At 36.6% G+C, this 20,601-nt stretch overlaps 1 protein-coding gene and 1 long non-coding RNA gene across 2 annotated transcripts in view; one reads left to right on the forward strand and one right to left on the reverse strand.

Annotated features, from left to right (window-relative positions):
• Positions 1-20,601, reverse strand: part of grin2ca (glutamate receptor, ionotropic, N-methyl D-aspartate 2Ca) — an 86,995-nt gene that overhangs the window by 21,270 nt on the left and 45,124 nt on the right. The window contains exon 6 of the mRNA XM_065277941.2: positions 9,776-9,987. Within this exon, the coding sequence (XP_065134013.2) occupies positions 9,776-9,987 (212 nt within the window). The remainder of the gene's footprint in view (positions 1-9,775; positions 9,988-20,601) is intronic.
• On the forward strand, positions 884-3,768 carry LOC135734033 (uncharacterized). The gene is made up of 6 exons (XR_010527073.2): positions 884-1,139; positions 1,814-1,959; positions 2,277-2,374; positions 2,515-2,600; positions 2,681-2,795; positions 2,935-3,768. It is a non-coding gene; the product is annotated as an uncharacterized lncRNA (long non-coding RNA).

Below are 20,601 nucleotides of genomic sequence, written 5' to 3' on the forward strand. Positions count from 1 at the left end.
ACCACCTTTTTTTTTAAATGTTTAATGAAAAAATACACATTTTAACTTTTTTTTTTTATAATTGAGTAGTTTTTATTTTAGTTTTAAGCTGTCACTTTATTAATGAAATGTATAAAATCATTGCTTGTCATCAGTTGGACTTTTTGTGTCTTTCACCACAACAGCAAAGCGACTGCGCGGTCCACCTTATCCCACTGTGCGATCTACAAGTGGGTCTCGAACCACATTTTAAAAACCCCTGGGTAAGATGACACTTGTACAACAATTGTGAAAAAGGCATTGACGTTGTGTCCTTGCAACTGAGCTGTGGTGTTCACATGGCTAAAAAAGATATGAGGTTGGACCCTACATTTCCTAAACCTGTTCGCCTTCTTTCATTGCATTTTCTCTTTCCTCTGTCTACACAAATAACATTGTCAAAAAGTATAAAAGAAATAATGCAGGACATTGATATCAAGCGCACATCCTTGGTTTTGCAGTCACATTGAGTTAGAACAGGACAGGATTCAATTTCAAACCTTCACTAAATGTATTATCAGAACTGTTGAATTGTCATTTCAGTGAACATTAACAAGATTATGTGGGCTGTAGCGGGGTGGCAAGACATCCATTCCAAAACACTTTTATTGCATATCAACACTTTTATATACACAATCAATACTCCTGAATGCTTTCTGTCCACATTTGAATGCAAGTTAAATGTGTGCCTGTTAGCAGCATTAAAATGGATCAGGTTTATGTACAGGTTTATTGGTTTTTATTACTACACTTTATTTCACATTGCTGGAGAAAAACAAGAGACGACTTTGATTCTGGAGTACATTATTATTTGGAATTAGAACAATAAGAAAAAAACAAAAAAATTTCTTAGTGTATTTCTCCTACACAGCAAAATCACCAGTGTTAAATTTTCAGGGATGGTGTTAAATACACAGTGTTGATGCTGTTTTAACACTATCTGGTAATAAAATAACACTGCCATTGCTAGGCCAGTGTTATATTCACGACAGTGTCAGTGTAAAACAAGGGTGTTATCAGATTTCACTCTGAGCGGTGTAAATCAAGCCACGCCTCCACTAAACATTTCCTGTCAGGGATTTTACCGCCATTTTCTTTCACAGGAGGACTGAAGAGATCAGGTAAATCAGTCTCATAATATTCACATGGTTTAGCTAAATTAAACTGTTATTTCTCTGTCTGACTCTACGCAGCCATATGCCAAAAAACATAAATAAGATATTTTTCCCATTTTATTTCCCCTTTGTTCGTTATTTGTTTCAGTTTAATCAGAGCTACATTGTGTTACCTTGTTCCCTTGTTAGTTTAGTATAAAGTTAAACTGCTAGCTAAAAGTTTAAAACCAAGAAGGATAATTTTAACAGGAGATATGAACGAAAGAATTGAACAATGATAAAACGCGACATGCACTACAAATTGAAGGTATGAAATTAAGTTAAATGAAAGCTCGTTTATTCACCATATGATGCTCGTTATACCGTGAGTTAACGAGGTCGTTTACATGCACGTGAGTGCACGGATATCGGTTAATTATTCAAATTACTGAAAAACACGGAGAAAACCGCAACCGCATTGTCATATGTTTTTCTAAGATGTATGCAAACAGGGGAAATATCGCCAAACCAACAATTAATTTGACCAAAACCTCACAATATATCATCATTTGTATGCACAGATTGGATGCATTGTGTGTTGTAAGCTTTTCGTGGCGCTAGATGTCAGACAGATGCAAATGGCAAATACATACGAAAGTGTAAAACGTGTATGCCAAACATTTGTTTTTCTGTCATTATAGATGCTAGTTTGGTGAAAGTTCACACTGAGTGCTTCAAATCATTCAGAAGAGATGCTGTTTTTAGGGCAGTTTATTAAAGAAGACCTGACATGGATGACTTCCAATGAGAAACGACTGCTAATACTTATATAAATTCATTACAGAAGGTAAGTTTATATATTTATACATATAAATCATTTTATTTGACATAACTGAACAGTTAACCAATCTTTTTAGTATATGTAGTTTTGTACATATTATTATTATTAATCTGGAAAGAAACTCACATGACCTGCTGCCAACTTTAATAAAAATATATTATCTTCTCATACATCGTTTTGCTATTGATGTCATATTAAATAGCAATCAAATTGATTACTATTTTGAAAATGTATAAATGAAGATTCATATTGTCTTGAGTGCTGTTTTAAATATAAAAAGAATGTTGAGTTTTCAGAGTCTTTATTGTCATTTTTTGTGATAGGACCCTACCAGACTATATTTGAATACGGCATACCCATGAATTCTGGAACTGTTATTCCTTAACCCAGTTTGGAGGATAAGAGCTTACCAACTAGTTATGTGAGTACACACAGTACATTAGTACTGTACACTGTCTCTAACATGATTTATTATACTGAGATGATTTTGGTTCAAACAACGGTTAAAACTGCACCCTTTTTGGTATTTTCTTGACTCTTTTTGTCTTTGAAAATCTGCAGAAATATGCTGAGGTGATGAATTGCAAAATAGCCAACATACAACAATATGGATGACCCTCTGTCTGGTCAACAGGAGTTTAAATATGGTAAGTGTACATGGGTTTGCTACTTTTACGGTTTTAAAGTTTATCTGTATACTCATGGTGTTTAAATTCTGTTTTGCTAGGACGGGACAGTGATGTGGCAGCTCTTCCCTGGCTCATTCACCTCTTGCCTTCATTTGTGAAAGGAAGAAAGACTGGAGAGGGTCAATGTGCAACTGAAGCTACTGATTGTGCTGTGTAAGTTTTTTAGTATTTTGTTCTAGTTATTTATTCAGCAGTTAGTTTGCTTGCATTGTTCACCCCATGTAAATGCATACAAGTTCATAAACACACATCAAATACATTCATCAAATACACTCTTTTAAAACACTCTTAGGTGATTAGCATCAATCCATGCTTTGAGGTGGATGAATAAGCACAGCCCTGCCTGCACTGCGTTGGGAACAGAAGTTGCATCCAGAATTTTTGCATCATTCTGGACCAAAAAGCCATTCCCTCCATGATGAAGACCACTGATGCAGCCTTCCACTACATCATGAGTAAAACAACTACAGAACTAAATACCAGGTTGGAACGTATTTAAGAAAAATGAAACGTCTTTTGAATTGAAATGTCTGTTTTGTTATGGAAAAATCTTTAGTATTGTGAAGGATAAGCATTTCTGCCTGCCAGTAAGGTAATTGCAGTGTATTTTAATGTTCAAGTTTTGAGTAGGGTGGCTAATTTTTTTTAAACTCTCATTTGATATATTAAAGACCTTATAATAAGTGGTTTTCATGTCACTGCGCTGTGCTATAAGATAACTTTCATTATTCCATACTGTATTCTGTTTCTAATTGTAGCTGAGGTATTTAAATAAGCAGTGTTAAATGCAAAGTGTTGTGTGTATCAATGTAAATATTAAATGTGATGTACTTTAATAAAAAGAGGTTTTGCAATATTTCTTGTCATTTGTCTTTTATAGAAACAACCCATTAGCAACAAAAGTGGCTATTAATCAGTATTTTAACACTTAACATTGTTGAATTCACATTACACTGGTGTTGACCTTAAATTAGGAGTGTTAATTTTTAACACTGTATTTCTGTGCCAACACCAGTGTAGTGTGGAAACAACAATGAATAGTGTTGAACAAAGTGTAAAATTTAACAATATTGAGTGTTAAATTAACATATAATGAGTGTTGTTAAATTAACACTACACTTTTGACTAAATTAACACGGTGTAGTGTGGACACATATACACACTTTTCCAGTGTTAAATTTGACACCCTGGGTGTTATTTTAACACCAGTGATTTTGCTGTGTAGACATCAATGGAGTACAAATGATAGTTTTAACTGATGTCCTGCATCACAGATATTTCTCCTGAGAAAAAAACTGAAATCTCACAAATGTCTCCGTTACAGTTTCAGAAGAGATCTCAACAAAAGTTACGAGTTACTCTAAACTTGAACGCTATTTTCTAAATGACGACAACAAACGATCGCGAAATTACGGCGTTACCATAACTCGTGTAATTATGTGACTAAAGCATAGTTTAGTTTTCTCGCAACAAGTCATGGCGATGGGTGTATTCGACTTCATATGATACCGTGCAGACCGTCAAGCGGATGACTTCTAAATACAACAAGAGCGACTTGAAAGCATAAAGAGCAGTCGACTCCCAAATCGCTTTCTTGGTATTTTGATGTCACGTGCTTTTCGGCTCTTGTGACGCCACATGAAGTGGAACACACTCATCTGTCTTGTCCTCAAACCATAGACTGTAAAAAAGACTGGATGGGGCGACGTCGCTTCCTTCACTTGTAATGAATCACTTTCAACCATGGGCGCTGCCATGTTACGCTAAAACGTCAGTTTGGAGCCAGGGCATGCGCAGAAGGAATCGTCCGTGGAGCCCAGAGGTGGAGCCACGGTATCAAACTATCATTCAAACGCTCGCGGGCCAAATTCAGCCACACCACTTGAACGGCTCATTTGACTGGCTTGCTAAAAAAAAGTTAGGTTAGTTAAATGCAACTCATTTTGTCGTGTGTGAAATTACACAGAATTCGAAAATTAATAGTTATATCTTCAATCTTCCCTCGAAGCTGAGAGTCCGCTCAGAAGTCAATCACAAATGTCAATCATAATAACACGCCCCATTATATAGCATCAAATTACAAGCTAAAATGAAACTTATCACAAAAATGAAGAATTGAACATATATCAGCATGATAAAAACTACCTTACCTCTTTTCCCGCCATTGACAAGTTATCTCGTAAATTAAGAGAAAACATTTGCATAAAAAACAAGTTTCTGATGAATTTTTATGTTATTCTGCAATACCGCGATTATCTACTAGATGCACTTACCCAATTTATAAAAAACTGAAGCCAGAACGTTATTTACTCATTTTAAACTCTGTGTATGTTTTGATAGTCGCTCTGAATTTGATCTCTAACAAAATTGCTTCACAAAAATGCAATTATTTCAGCTTTTTGCTAAAAAAAATTATTTTTAAAGAAAATACCTATACATATTTAAGAGTTTATAGCAGAGAAAAAAATATAGACAGGATGAAACGGTTTTCCCCGTTTTGTTTGTTTGTTTATTGTTTGTTTGAAAACAGAGGGTCTGTTCTGTCATTTGATATACAGTATTTGTATGTTAATATATTTTTAGAAGATTTTTCTGGAAGGCATTTTGTGAAACCTTTGTGAAAATCACATAAAAATGCTGGCGGGCAAAAAATGGCTGGCGGGGAATGAGTGAAAGGACCAAAACCATATTACGGAAAAATTAATTGGAAGTGTAATTACTTTTTTATTTTGACACGAGTCTCGTTCATTTGCATGAACAGAGCTGGGTTTATAACTTGTACTGCTGTTAGCCATCAGGAGGTGAACAAAGAGCCAACAGCTTCCCTTTTCAAGATGTATGAGGCCCACCCGCCTTAAACTAAACATACAGCACCATATTTAAAGAATAATCGTGTGACTTTTACGTGCATCAGGTGACCTGTAAATGCAAAAAACGGTTTACATTGCAGTTTTGCGATACATTTCTTTTTCAAATTGCCTAAAAAACCAAATCACCCAAGCTTAAGAAAATTTTTGTGATATATGGGAGTTTAAGCGTAATTATCGTGTTTTCATCTAATGCATTTTCAATTGGCTATTTCAATTTGCGCAATTTGAAGTGTAACAGAAATGCAGCTACCGTCACAAACTGAGATCAAATTGTCAAATCTGCAATCAAATGTTAATATTGTTAAAGATTTTAGCTCAGACATTTTTCATCAAATCCAGATTACATTCATTTTACAGCTCTTTGCTCTTAATGCAATTCTCATGTATGTTTGTTTCTACTACCCTACTGAAATATCCAGCTAAGACCAGCATAAGCTGATGAGCTGGTTTTATCTGGTCTCCCAGCTTAGATTTAGCTGGTTTTGCTGGTGCAGCAAGCTGGTCTAGCTGTGTTTTGGTCACTTTTTAAGCTGGTCTAGCTGGGAAACCAGCTGACCCACCAGCTTAGACCAGCTACTGCCACCTTAAACAAGCTAAAATGGAGGGATTTTTCAGTAGGGTATGCAATTTTATGAGAAACTTCTGAGATCAAGTTGAGAACACACTAGGAACGAGCAACCTCTGACCAATAATATTGAACCTCCGATCCCAACAAACAGATTAAACGTATGTGTTACTGTGTACTGTGGGTTGTTTCTAGGGCATTTTGCTGGGTGTTCTGCTGGTTGCTAACGTGTTGCTAATTGGCTCAAGTCAGAATCGCCCTACGTCTTCATTCTGGTCGCTAGATATGGTTTGAACCGAGCTCCTATAATGCAAGCCTATTGAATTGCTTCATCCATTTAATTGGAAAATAGCCTGATTGTATGAAAAAGTGATTAAGAGTCTAAAAGTGAAAAAGCAGGAAAAGCGAGAACGATGCGGTGTGGTGGTGGTGTAAAATGCCGAGCTCTCTAATGGCATTGGCTCTCTAACCTCCCCTGTAACCTCTTGACTAATGGTGTGTACCATAAAGGGGATTAGAGGCTTTATGACTCACTCCAAACACCCCCGCAAACACACACACTATCATCACCGTAAACAACAACAGAAAGCAAATTATCTGTTTGCCGTCACTCACAACATCAACAAAGACCCAACACAAACAACCCACCCCCTCTGCCCATCTCATGACAGCTGGCCGGGCTTATGCAGGAGGGTTAACCCTGATAACTCTCACCCATGCTGCTTGGTTTTGCTTTATTGATCTCTTTCTGGCAGCCCTGCAGTCTTCTAATGAGAGCGTAATGAGCAGAAAGTCATGGGAAAACCATTCTTAAATAATTTGTTAATAGGCCAAACACAATGCCGTGCGTATGGAGATGCTGAGGGGTTTAAGACCGAGTCGAGCTCGCCTTTAATCAACTCTGATAATGAACGCTCGGTTCTCATGAGAGGCGAACGCAGCGCTGTGAAAATATAATGTTATCTTTACTTAGAGTTGATTGCAGGCGCTCTGCAGGTTCTGTATTATGAATGCTACGGCTCAAAAGGATGGAGAAACCGAAATTACTGCCTTTTGTTTCTTTTCACACATAAAGTGCAAGAGGAAACTTTAAATTACGAGTCTAAGTGCAGTTTTAAAGTAGTTAAAGTATGGTCAATCGACATTTAAAGAAATAGTTAGCTACTTAACGGGTTACATAAAAAAGCATCTAATTATATTTTATACATTTTTTGCTGCCTTAAAGGTGCATTGTGTAACTTTTAAAGAGTTCTTTTGACAGAAATGCAAAATAATATACATAACTATAATATCAGTGATTCATAAAAACCTTACAAAATAAATTCTATTTGTTTATAACCTTAAAATGATACGTTTTTATCTACATACACTGCAGGTCCCATTACATGGAAGTCGCCGTCATGTTTCTACAGTAGCCCTAAATGGACAAACTGTTCTATGGGGCGTGTTGTCACTACATTGCCTGAGACGATGACTTGTGTGTCCTGTGGTGGCTACCGTAGCTTCTCTATGCGTTTCGAAAGGGAGGGATGAGCTGCGGACTAATGCTGCGGTCACACCAGCCACGGTAGAGGCTTCAAGTGCGAGTAATTTCAATGTTAAGTCAATTTAAAGATACGTTGACGCGCGTCTGGAGGTCTCGCGATGCGAATGAGGCACTTAGCACGGTGCGTTAGACGCAATTCCGGTTCATTCACACGTTTAGTTCGCAAGAATTGAGCATTGCCTTGGGAAACACGCGAGTTAAAAATCTAAACATTGGCGGAAAACACACCCTGTTAACCAATCAGGAGCTTGCTCTGGTAGTCACATGATTACAGGAAGCGAGCGGAGTTGCAGAAGCCCCTCCCATGATGCGAATTTCCGCGTGAATGTCTCAATGACTAGAATTTCACACGCGAATGAAGCAAGTACACTCAAAATGTTCAAGGGTCCACTACGCACGGTAGACGCAAATTTGATGCCTCAAACGCATCTGGTGTGAACCCACAGTAAGCCGTTGGTTGAAATTCACATTCTCATCCCTAAATGCAGTTAAATTCTATACACTAAATCTTTAAGTTTAATTAAGCTGGCTACCATTTAATTTTACTATCACTCACTAGTGATGATGAGTTTCTATAACTTGATGAAGTAACGTTAAAAACTTGAAGTTACATAAAAACATATGATGAGCTTAGATGCAAAAGCCACTAAACACCACCTCAGTCAAAAATAAGACAAGAATCCGTTAAAGGTGCCAAAACGGTATTTATCTAGGTATAGATGAATAATAAGAGCTCTGTACATGGTAATGACATATCGTAAGTTTAAAACGCGTTCGTTTCCTCATTTTTATGTAAACATTGTGCATGCAAAAGACTGCTGGAAAACAGACCAATCTCAACAAAACACAGACAACATGTACGCCCCTAACATTAAATTACACATTAAATTAAGAACAAAGTTGTAAAAATGCTAAAAACAAAGTTGTGACTGGTGAGTTAGCGATATATGCTAATTAATGCTATATGCTAGCGTTTAGACTAAAGTTCTACTATTGACTTTACAGTTACGTTTTGCAGATCCATACTGAAAAAACACAAAGTTGTTCCTCAAAATCTGTATTTTTTTCAACTGATACAGGCTCAAAAATATAAGGTCTGTTTACTAATGTGAGCTACTGACATGAGCCTCAGAGCAGAGCCAATCAGAGCAGAGCTCAACATTATTATTCATGACCCTTCCAAATAAGGCAAAAATAGACCATTTCATTTAAAGGACAAATCCTAGGGTTGTAAATGGACATGTAAAAACGTTTTCACTTAATAAACATAGCTTCTATGTAAATATCAAAGAACAATTTAACAAATTATTTCAATGCATTTTTTGGCACCTTTAAAAGTCTGATAAAAAAAGGCTAATTTACAAGAATACATGTCAGACGCACTAAGGCCTAATCCACACGTACACAAAAATATTCCCTCCTCCATTTGAAAAATCTCTGCGTCCACACAAACATGCAAAAATCCGATTTGAAGTGCTGTAAATAGCATGCCAAACCAACAGATGGCGATATACAGTATCCCTAACTGTAAAGCCATTTTGGCCAATCAGAAGCCATTGCAGAATCTTTACCCTGGCAGGAGTTTTTATAACAGTTCTGTTCCAGTCACCTGATACTGCATTTGTGTGTGGATGAATGGCCAAACCTGATAGAAAAAGTAGAGATACCCATGTACGTGTGGACAGGGCCTTAGAGGGTTTTGCATCTGAGCTCTTCAATTATTCAGTCGCTTTTTTTCATCTTCTTTATCAATACGATAAATGTTTAAACCGTTTGATCCCTCATCACTGATCTCCTTAATCACTGATAAAGTGCTCAGACACGCTTGAGTGTATTCTGCTTTCTGATTGGCTGACATTGTGGCTTCTGGGTCAATTGCTCACTGCTGGCAAGGTGAAAGCATTGCTTTGTTTTTAAACCTAATGGGCAGCCTACAGAGGCAGCATTTTAAGACATTACAGGCATGATTCAAAGGCTTTAAAAGGTCACAGCCACTCATTGTAAACAAACTGTAAAACAGCATGCAATCCCACAATGCATTATGACCAGCACCAAGATGACATGAGCATTAAAGTTGACCATTATATATTTTATTTGGTTCTAAGAAGCATTGATGTGTTATAAGGCGTTTGACCAAAATCTCACAACTTACGTTTCTGTCTTGTTTGATTGGCGTCTACAGGGGACAGTGTTGCTCAGGCAGGTGCCAGTAACTGGATCCACGGCTTCAACGATTACAAAAGGCCTTTCCTCCAGCGTGGCTACTGTTAAGTGACGGTTATCTGACACAGGCTCCAGGTAGGACCCGTAACGCGGCCAGACGGGGTATCTCGTTTGCAGTATACCAAACTCGTAATTTCCCACCTGTTGAAAAGAGGGGGAGACTTTAAAACATTAATGTAATGGTAATAAAAAACGGTAAGGTAATATTCCTGTCGAACAGATTAGCAACTGACTTTTACAGTACAGTACGCTTTACAAACTCTCACAATGTCAAACATTTAAATGTATTTTGTATGTCCACTTGATCCATCTGTAGCAGGTGTAGGCAAGGTCAGTCCTGGAGTGCAGATGTCCTGCAGATTTTTAGTTCCAACCCTTATAAAACCTTGGCTACCTGTAGTTTCAGGTGACTTTTACACCTTGATTAGTTGTTCAGGTCTGCTTGATTAGAGCTGGAGCTAAACTCTGCAGGACATCGGCACCCCAGGACCGATGCTACCTACCCCTGAACTGTATAGGGCAGCAAGATATCTCAAAACTTGCTAAATATCTCAGATGTTCATATTGCAATGGTTTACAATAACCAAATGATTTCAAAAATATATATAGTCAAAGCTTTAAGTGGCTGCAGACTTGCAAGACATACTAGCCCTTTTCACACAGACATTACGGAAAATACACGGAAAATGCATCCAGGATTTGTCCGGGATCGTTTGATTTTTGGTTTATTCACACTGCCAATGATTTTCTAGAATCTGTGCATGCTTGCACACAGATGCCGTAAAGATCCCGTAAAGACAAATGACATGTTTAAAGTCCTGCACTTGGTAGGTTTTATCTGAAGTTTGCTTATTATACATTATTTCTGTCTCCAGAAGCCACTCGCGTGCATTTTAGTTTATGATAAGACTTTAAAGGAGGACGTGACGCACTGTTCTAGTATGCTGGCGAATGATCTAAGCTCAGAGTGGATATTTGACAACCTCCATGATCTCTGATTCATTCCAGTTTGCCGACATTTCTCATCATGAATGCTAATCTGCATGTAAATCCCTCATTTTAAAGAGCTGGGGTATCATTTATAAAACTGTGCATAGGATCCTTACTAAAAGTCTACGTACGCACAAAAGCCAAAAATGGCATACGCCAAAAAATATTACAACTTATAAAACAGCAATGTTCCCTTTATAAGTCACAGATAACCTGCAAGTGTGCATATATGAATCATCCTCAGATCAACAAGCCCATTCTCCCATCAAGTTTGTTTTTTTATACTGTAGATCACAACCTTTGCGTGGGAACTGGGGTACGCACGTTTCGAACCCTGTTTTTTGCGTAAGCACGCTTTATAAATAAGACCCCTGAACCATAACTTGGTTAGTCACATTCACACAGAGGGCTTTCGGGGTATCTTACATAAATGTTACTAGGTCCTTTTCTGGGAGCGATCCCAGAACATTTACGGGAGACGTTCACACAGAAGCCTGTCTGGTGGTATTACGGGTATTTTCTGAGACCAAAGTACTGTGTTGATGAGGTTATTGATGCTTTCTTTTCCCAGAAAGAAAGTGAAACATGTATGTTATTTATAGAATTTTCAGTGTTTTTATTATCATTTAAATTGGTTTCACAAACCCTTAACTCTCTGCCCACTAAACATTAGACATCTGATGGATCATGCAGATCATTCCTATATTGTGTCCGTCACACAATATAGGAATGATCACGATGTGCAAACTAGGTCCGCGGTTTGGACGTCTAACAATAACCCCAGTTAGACGTCAATATGCAGTTCAACATTTAAACGCCTGACTAGTTAACTTTTTTTGACGTCTAAGACATAGTTTGTCAAGTAAATTGACATTAAATGCTGTAATGGAGATGTTGGTCACATGACAACTAGTGACTACTCATATGACTTAATGTTAACTGCTTTTACCTGTTGCTGAATTTGTTTGTGTCACTCTCCCTGAGGAAGGCATGGGCCGAAATGTGTTAAAATTTTTATATACCATCTAAAATAAAGTTTTTTTTTATTATTTAAAAGCGTGCCATATAAGTTTTGTTTGATGGACTAAGATTAACCCTAGAGCACCTTGAAAATGATTGGTTATTTAATTATTTATGTATTTACATTTCCCTGTTTTTCCTCAAATTAACTGCTTCATTTTAAGTGTCTCTGGACCGCAGTTTTTGCCTACATCATCTCTGATGGTGTTTATTTTTGTATGTTATCAATGCACATAGAACAATATGGGTAAGAAAATCAAACATTTCATCTGCTGCTGTGACAAAGGAAGCTAAAAGAAAATTTACTTGAACAGTATGCCACCTTCTGAAATATAAAAGCAGTATAAAGCAGTATAAAAAACACCTAAATGTCTAAAATTTGTTTAAATTTGACGTAGAAAAGATGTCCACAATTGGATTACAATCAACCCCTATACAGAGGTCCAATGAACATCAATACTGGACGTTCAGTAGACGTTGGAAAAAAGATGTAATCTGGCGTCACAGTCTGCACCTTCAGAGGACCAAAACTGGACGTGCGAAAAAGACGTTGTTTTGACGTTACATCGCTCAGTGGGTGGGATCGACTGCGGCACATGCGCCGCAAACTCTTTATTTTTCAATCCCTCTGCAAAGAGAATTAGATTACTTATACAGATATGATTTATACATCACCTTAACGTGTCCAGTTTTTGTTTGTGTCCACTCCCAATAAAAACCGAATGTTGTGCCCGTAAGTTGGACACCTCAATTTACTTGATATACTAATATTTTGCATATAAATTGTAATCTATCATGACAAACTATATATCGTTGGAAAGTCTATCATATTTCAAAACTTATTTGCAGTAAAAATAAAGCAGTGACAGTAATTTATTTTTGACAAGCACAAATGTTATGTATTTTATGTATACTTTATTGCATTTTTATTTATTACAATATATGTAAACTGCTATAACAATTTTTTTCTTTAATATTTTCACATCCAGACACTTTAAAGTGTCAAGATTAGGCTTCTAGACAAAAAAATCCCAGACTTATATAAATTTTAAGGTGTACGTCACCCCCCCCCCAAAAGGAGTTAAGGCATTATCATATTGCATATTGTAGATTTCCCAATATCATTATTTAGCAAATTATCGCATTTTACTTTAATATTGTGCAGCCTTAATAAAGTATAAAGTGAAGTGTAAATAAGTGAGTTATTCATCTTCTACTATTAGCAGGTCTGTACACTTGGGTAGTTATGTATTCAATGTGCATGATTAGAGCCTTTTGTTCATTTCATCAGAGCAAACACATCACAAATATCAAAGATAAGACGTTGTACACAAAATGAAAACTTTTCATTAAATCTAATCAGGGAAATGAAAGTATGTTTGCATTTATGAGCTGATGTGTTTCTCTGACTATGCACTTTCCGCCGGTTACCCTTTATTGGGTTGGATGCGAATAATCTTTCTGTAATAATTACATTCATTCGATTTTAGCTGCTTAGCCGTATAGACAAATGGTGATATATTGCCAAGATTTATTTCATTAATATATAAACCACAGGTCAGGGAAACCAATTTAGAGTCTAAAAATGAACAAAGTTATTTAGTTGTTTTGAATTATGCTATATTTTTAAGATAAGTCCTTGTGTGTAATGTGGTAAAGTCGAGAGCTGCAATGGAGTGAATTATTGCTGATGCTCTTTACACTTTTACTGTGGCTCACTGAAGGCCAACCTTTTGCATCTCTTTCTTCTTAATGTTCTCCTCTCAAGCCTGAGGACATCTCACCAGCCTTTTAAAAAAAAGGTGTCATTAGAAGATGACACAAGCCGAACCATAAAGAAAGAGTTATTGCCGGCTTTCAGCCTCAATCTGGTTGAAAAGTACAATCTGTGGATTTACCTGCCTAATAAATTACCCACCTAGTAAATCACGTCTGCAGCGCGAGAGGCTTTGAGCGACACGAACCCGTTTGACCTGCCGCTGAGATAGATAAAGATAAAAGTTGTATTTCGTGCACGTTGAACAGGGGGCAATGTAATTGCACAGAGAGACAAGCGTGTGCACAACACAAAACTGCAGTTTCAGGACAATCTATTTCATGTGTAGAAGTTCATCATCAGCCAACTGTCATCATGCGTCAATGAGCTTCTTAGAAAGAAAGACTAAAAGAAGTCTGATTCATGGAAGATAGATATAACGCTATTGTTTACCAGACTCAAAAGAATAAATAAGAACTGCAGCACAAAGAGGAATATAAACATTAAAGTCAGTGAGCTCGTGAATCACAGGAAACAAAAATTGTAGAGAGATAGAGAGAAGAAATAGACTGTAAAAGATGTGGCTAAGATCCTTGAAACAGTTACAAGGATGGATCAGTGTCCCAATAAATCCAATTTATAATAAAACTACATAATAATATGTGACCAGTCTCTGAAAACAGCTAAGGTCACTGTTTGTAATTTACATAATAAAGAAAGTCATCCTAAATAAGGTAAAGAACATTCTGTGAAAATATAAACTTGATATCTTTAATATGAGTATTTTGGGTTATTTTTAAGCCATGTTGGGTAAATATTGGACAGAAATACACCGCTGGGTTAAAATTGACCCAATACTGGGTGGTTTTAACCAAACTGTTGGGTTATTATAACATGGTTGCATAACAACATCCCAACATTGGGTAATAATTTTTAACCCAGCATGTGTTCTGGCCAATATTTACCCAATATTTGTTAAAAAATAATCTGTCTATTTTTTTTTAAGATCCTGTCAAAGATTGAAATTAATGAAATCAAATTCTTATAGTTAGATTATGAGACTTTAACCTGGATCTCACAGACAGGGTCACAAATTTGGAAATCTAGTCTTTAATTCAAAATCCAGCCAGAAACGAAATATAATTCACATTTGAGTTACTGTGGGAAGCTGAGGAGATTAAGCATTATTTTCATTTTGGCAACCAAGGGCTCAGCTGTACAGTATAAGCTGCGAGGGAAAGGGGTCCCAGCTTGCACTGTAAGTGTTTGGAGGTCTGGGGGTCCTAATGTTTATTTAGCACTACATGTATATTCTCTTAAGGGTCCATGTTTAAAAGTTAGACTGTTGCACATGGGGACCCAGATGTTCTTATGGTGCACAGTGAGGGGGGCAATTCCATGCAAATATCAACATTTATTATGAAAAGTTATGTTTTTACCCATACTGATATCTTAGATGTAAATAATTAGTGGTTTAAACGCCTATTCAAATTTCTAGTTTTTAAAGGTGACATAGAATGATTAAACGGAGTATTTATCCTTGTTCTGTGATGTAACATGTAGACAGTTTTTTTTTTTTTTTTGGGTCTGTAATGCCTTAGAACAGGGGTGTCAAACATGCGGCCCGCGGGCCGGATACGGCCCGCAAAGGTGTCCAATCCGGCCCGCATGATGATTTATACAGTTTTATTAAATATTAAATAGATATTTTAAAAACCCTTTTAGGCGGGTGTCTAGTTCGTTTTTAATATGAGAGACTTGCGGAAAGCAGCAAAACGCGGAGCATAGAGTAAACACGGTGCCCAAAAATCTTGCCGTTTTATTGTTACCGCTCCGCTAAAGATCCACCGATTATGGTAATCCACTTCGTGTTTTCCCGCCCGCTCCGCAGTATCTCTGTGTCCACTATCTGCCTGGAGAGCAAAGACGACAGTTTCCAAAGTTCGTTGCATTAACAGGTAGATTCATTACATTATATCAGTTGTTAAACCGCAGAATTAGTAATTTGTAAGTATGTTTATGTATTTCTTCCGGTAATGATTTGCTGTCAGTGTTCTAAAAGTGCTAACAACTTAGCAAGCTAACAACAAAATATCCACATTCTTATTAACGTTACAATGCTTGTCTAATCGATTTAATGTTCCCGATCAGATCTAAGTTAATATAAACACTAAATTTGCTGTTGTTGGCACACTTTGTAGACAAAAAATACCAATGCCTTCACAAAATAACGACAGAGAACGGAAAGAGAGGCTTTTAGCAGCAGTTCAACATTGCAAACATGGATTCAAAGCTCCATCAAGCCAGCAGGTAAATCATATTGAATATTTAGCAGATTGTCACACTTTAATTCTTATTATTATATTTCCCTTTATAATCACATGCTAGTAATATAACACATCATATATTTATAATACTTTATTAAAACCATAATTAAAACCACCCCCCTTAGTGCCATTTTTGGTTTGGGCCACTGCCCCATCTAGCATTTTCTAAATGACTGTTCTCATTACAAATATATTCCAAAGAAAAGTGAATGGTTTATAAATAATTTTGGCATTAAGGCAAAAGAAGTTAAATTAAAGCTTTTCAACCTATAAGGCCAGTGGGTTTTGTACAGATGTAAATTTGTGTGTATAATATACAGTATGAGTGTGACCTTATGAAATGTAGTTTTCACAGAGCTGTGTGTTTCTCTGGTTTTCTTGCTAAACAAACTAATTAATTGGTTTGTTTAGTTAATTTTAACACAATTATCAGCACACTAAGGTTTAAAAAAATTATCCGGCCCACACTTCATGGCGTTATTTACCATCCGGCCCTCAGCCTAAAATGAGTTTGACACCCCTGCCTTAGAAGCTTCCTAAAAACCTCTCTCAGATAGCTCTATTAGGGTGGGAGATTTTAAACAAGTGGTTTTGCACCTATTTGGCTCCCCCTACTGGCTTAACTTGCAATCTCATTACTGATTGGCTGACTTTGCTGCCACTCAAAAAATGTAACCAATTATTTTAAAGTGGAGGGGCAGTGAGATGCCTGTGATGTCAGAAGCATCAGTTTTTCAGATTGGGCCGTTTTCTGGCTGACATTTCTAAAAGAGGAATTTCTATGAGACTGAGATGTTTAGCATGTCTAGCACTTGTTGTATGTTCGTAAATGCGGGTAGACTACCATTATTCAACAAAGACAAGGTAAAAATGGTTTTTCATTCTCTGTCCCCTTTAAAGCATTTTTATTTTATGTTCCATAGTTAAGTAAGGGCAAATTTCAGATTCTTTACGTCCATAACAGATAAATGTCACATCAATAACGCTGTTTCTTCCTCATAAATGCAGTTTTCACAATTGTTCATTGATACAAAGCAGCTTTAAATGGAATAGAAAGAAAGAATTTACAGAACAAAATCAGAAGGGCAATTTTAGAATTACTTACTATTTTTGTCTTGTTTTCCAGTTTACATAACTAAGACTTCTTAAATTGAGATAAATGTACCTGGTAAGCAAAGTGCTTTAAGATTTTAAGTCTTGTTTATTGAAATAAATAATGAAAATCAAGAGGTTCATAATTAAACAAGTAAAAATATTTGCCAGTGGGGTAAGAAAAAATAATCTTAATTCCAATTAAGTTTCAATTAAATTAAACTTAACTCTTCCCCAACAGCGTTTTTTTTAAGTTGCCAGCCAGGGCCAGCATTTTTCATGATTTTCACATAAGTTTAATGCCTTACAGAATTTTTTTCCCCTTAAAATATATAAACATACAATATATCAAATGAAAGAACAGACTTTCAAAAAATAAATAAATAAAAATGTTTCATTCTATCTTCATTGGTTCTCTTTTTCTCACCTCTCAAATATGTGTAGGTTTCTTCAAAAACACAAAATTTTGAGCAAAAAGCTGAGATAATTAAATTTTTGTGAAAGACCTTTGATAGAGATCAGATGCAGAGCGATCCTCAAAACATACACGGACATACAGCTGTTTGCCCTAGGGCGATACTTTCGGGTTTTAGAAGTTGCGGAAGAGCGCCACCTAATATAATGGTATTACGGAAAGCCGGAAATCCTCGTCATTGACAGATAAGCGTTTTTTCTTAATTGATGAGTTAACTCGTAAATGGCGGGGAAAGAGTTAATTCAAGTTTATTTAATATCCCACTGGCAGATATTTTTACTTGTTTTAAGCATAAACCTCTTAAATTTCATAATTTCAGTAAACAAGACTTAAAATCTTAAACCAATTTGTTTATCAAGTAAATGTATCTCAATTTAAGAATTCTTAGTATTTTTGCCTTGTTTTCCAGTATAAATATGCAGTGTGGAGTACATGTGCTGTAAGTGGGCGTGTACACCAAAGCGCTTTAACGCGACTGAAATGCCAGGCTAACGCTGACTGTGGCCGCTTGCCAGCGTTTTTTCAGTTAAGCGCTTTGGTTGCTATGATACTTCTGCTTTGTTTATCAGTCATTGAACAATGCACCGGTTAGTTGTTGTGATATTTATCCCGCCCATCCTCCATTGTGATTGGACGGCCGAGTGAGAAGTGACATTGACAAGCAGAGCTTTTCAATCAAAGTTGAACATTTTTCAACTCTGGGCACTTAGCGCGAATAAAAAGCCAGCTGCTGGCATTTTTGAAAATTGTTGCACTTTCATTAGAAACAATTAGAAACACCTTGGTGTACACGTCTTCGTGTACACGGCCCCTAAGAAAGATTTGTTGGCTCGGCCTAATAGAGTAAGCTATCCGGCTGCCCCAAAACTAAAGTCAACCTGACCCAGAAACACTAGCAAGCACAAAGCAACACACTTATACCTAATCAACCCAAAATCTAAAGGCAAGCAGGCAACTCACCCCTCCATGCCGAACCAACAAACCCTCTCACAGTGTGGAAGAAATTAAATGTATTTTCTAACAGAATAATGTAAAGAGTAATGTGAAGAAGTGATTGTAATTGGACCATAATAATGATAGCAGTATAAATGTAATGTGCATGAAAAGGCTCTAAGTTAAGCTAATGTCAGCAGTCTCCCAGTAAGCAAACCAGCAGGGTGACAGCAGTCAATGGATTGAAAAAATAAAACTCCAGGGTGAAAAAAAACTTTAAGGGGAAAACCAGGCTTAAATAGGGCCAGTTCTCATCTGACACATTACAGCTGCAATCCGTATCTATTGTGGATAAAAGCAGATCATCTTTTACTCTATGTGCTGTAGGGGTGACCCCGAATAGTCGAAGATTCGATGCATCGATAGGAGAAGCCTGATTCGACTACCAATCTCATAGTCGAATCGTCGCAGATGTGTTATGAAATGAGGATCATTTAATTTTGGCCGTATGGGTGCACGTAACACAGTCTCACCCCATGTCGTCAATATTTGACGACACTTGACCATTCGTCATATGTTGACGCGAAGGGTATACCTTTCGCGTCATTTTTTGACGAACTGGGGACTTCAATACTATTACGTCCGTTGCATTCTCTTTCCTATTTTCTTACCATTTTCGCGTCGGTTTAGGGTTAGATTACGCAAAATTAAACAGTGTACGCGAAATTAAACAGTTTTCACCTGGCGTTGGGGTTAGAGTTAGGTTTGGGTACGGATGTCATTATGTAAATCTAACCCTAAACCGACGCGCAAATGGTAAGAAAATAGGAAAGAGAATGCAACGGACGTAATAGTATTGAAGTCCCCAGTTCGTCAAAATATGACGCGAAAGGTATACCCTTCGCGTCAACATATGACGAATGGTCAAGTGTCGTCAAATATTGACGACATGGGTCACATATAACAGCTTTCTCACAATATATTAATATACTGCATATTATGATAATGCTCCAAATAATATGTGAAGTAGCAGCTTTCAATAAATATTTTTAAAATGCGTTAATAAATCCAACAACCCCTGTGACCGGACTTCACGTCCATAAGAGGTCTCTATGTTATTAAAGCCTTGCCTCTTTGTTTCGACATTTAAAAGACAAAGCTGGCAAATTAAACTATGTCTTTCGTTCTTTTAATAATTTCTATATTTTATTTTATTTATAAATCACTTTGGGTTATCTGATTTAACTATTTGGCTTGTGTTTTGTTTCCGTGCACTTGAGGCATTTTGCATATTTGTTCTGCACTTTGTTACTTCTGACCTTATTTTATTAAAAAAAATTGTATTTATTATAAACGTAAATTCCGATCTAATTTAAGTATGTAAATTTTGGATAGCTTTTCGTTGTATCGATGTTGCGCTATTGCGTGCTGGCCATGCTTGCGCATGTAATTTAGCCGAACGGTTAGGTGCTCTGCGTCTCATATTTAGGAGTTCATCAAACTAAACATTAAAAAACGGATGTTTTTCGACGAGTATAAGTTTTTAAAATGTATTTAAAACATATATTGTCTATCTTAAAGTTAAACTACAAAACAGGTAAGCCGTTTTTTTTATTTCGGTGATGAAACGGAAACTATATCTGCACCGAACCTATTTCTGCCTGACACGAATGCAAGGGCGTAGGTTTGATTCTGGCATTGGTGGGGACATAAATAAAATGGTTGCATTGCAAAAACTGTTTATCACCGTTTACTTGACATAAACAACAGACAACTCAGTATGCACTTTACTCAGTGACATCTGACTCGCCACCCCCGGTGCCATCCCAAATTCTTTATGTCCTAAAGCCTAATAAACAGTAACTTATTAAGTCTTTGTCAAAAAAAAAGAAAATCACATTGTAAAATATATGAATCCATATTTACATTATAACATTGAAGAATATGCAATTAATATTTAATTCTTAATTTAATTTTGCAAAAAAAAAATTCCCAGTGTTGAAGTAGGTATATCATGCTGTTTCCTGAACAACGTTTATTAACGTTTCTGTAGTTCACATTAAATCTTCTTTTCATTAACAGACAGTTAATCAGTGTGAAAAAAATTGTTTAAGTTTAAATTGCAACCTTATATGTCTACATCTGTGCAAGTAATGACCACA

Source organism: Paramisgurnus dabryanus, chromosome 3 (assembly GCF_030506205.2).
Source record: "Paramisgurnus dabryanus chromosome 3, PD_genome_1.1, whole genome shotgun sequence".
Lineage (NCBI taxonomy): Eukaryota > Metazoa > Chordata > Actinopteri > Cypriniformes > Cobitidae > Paramisgurnus > Paramisgurnus dabryanus.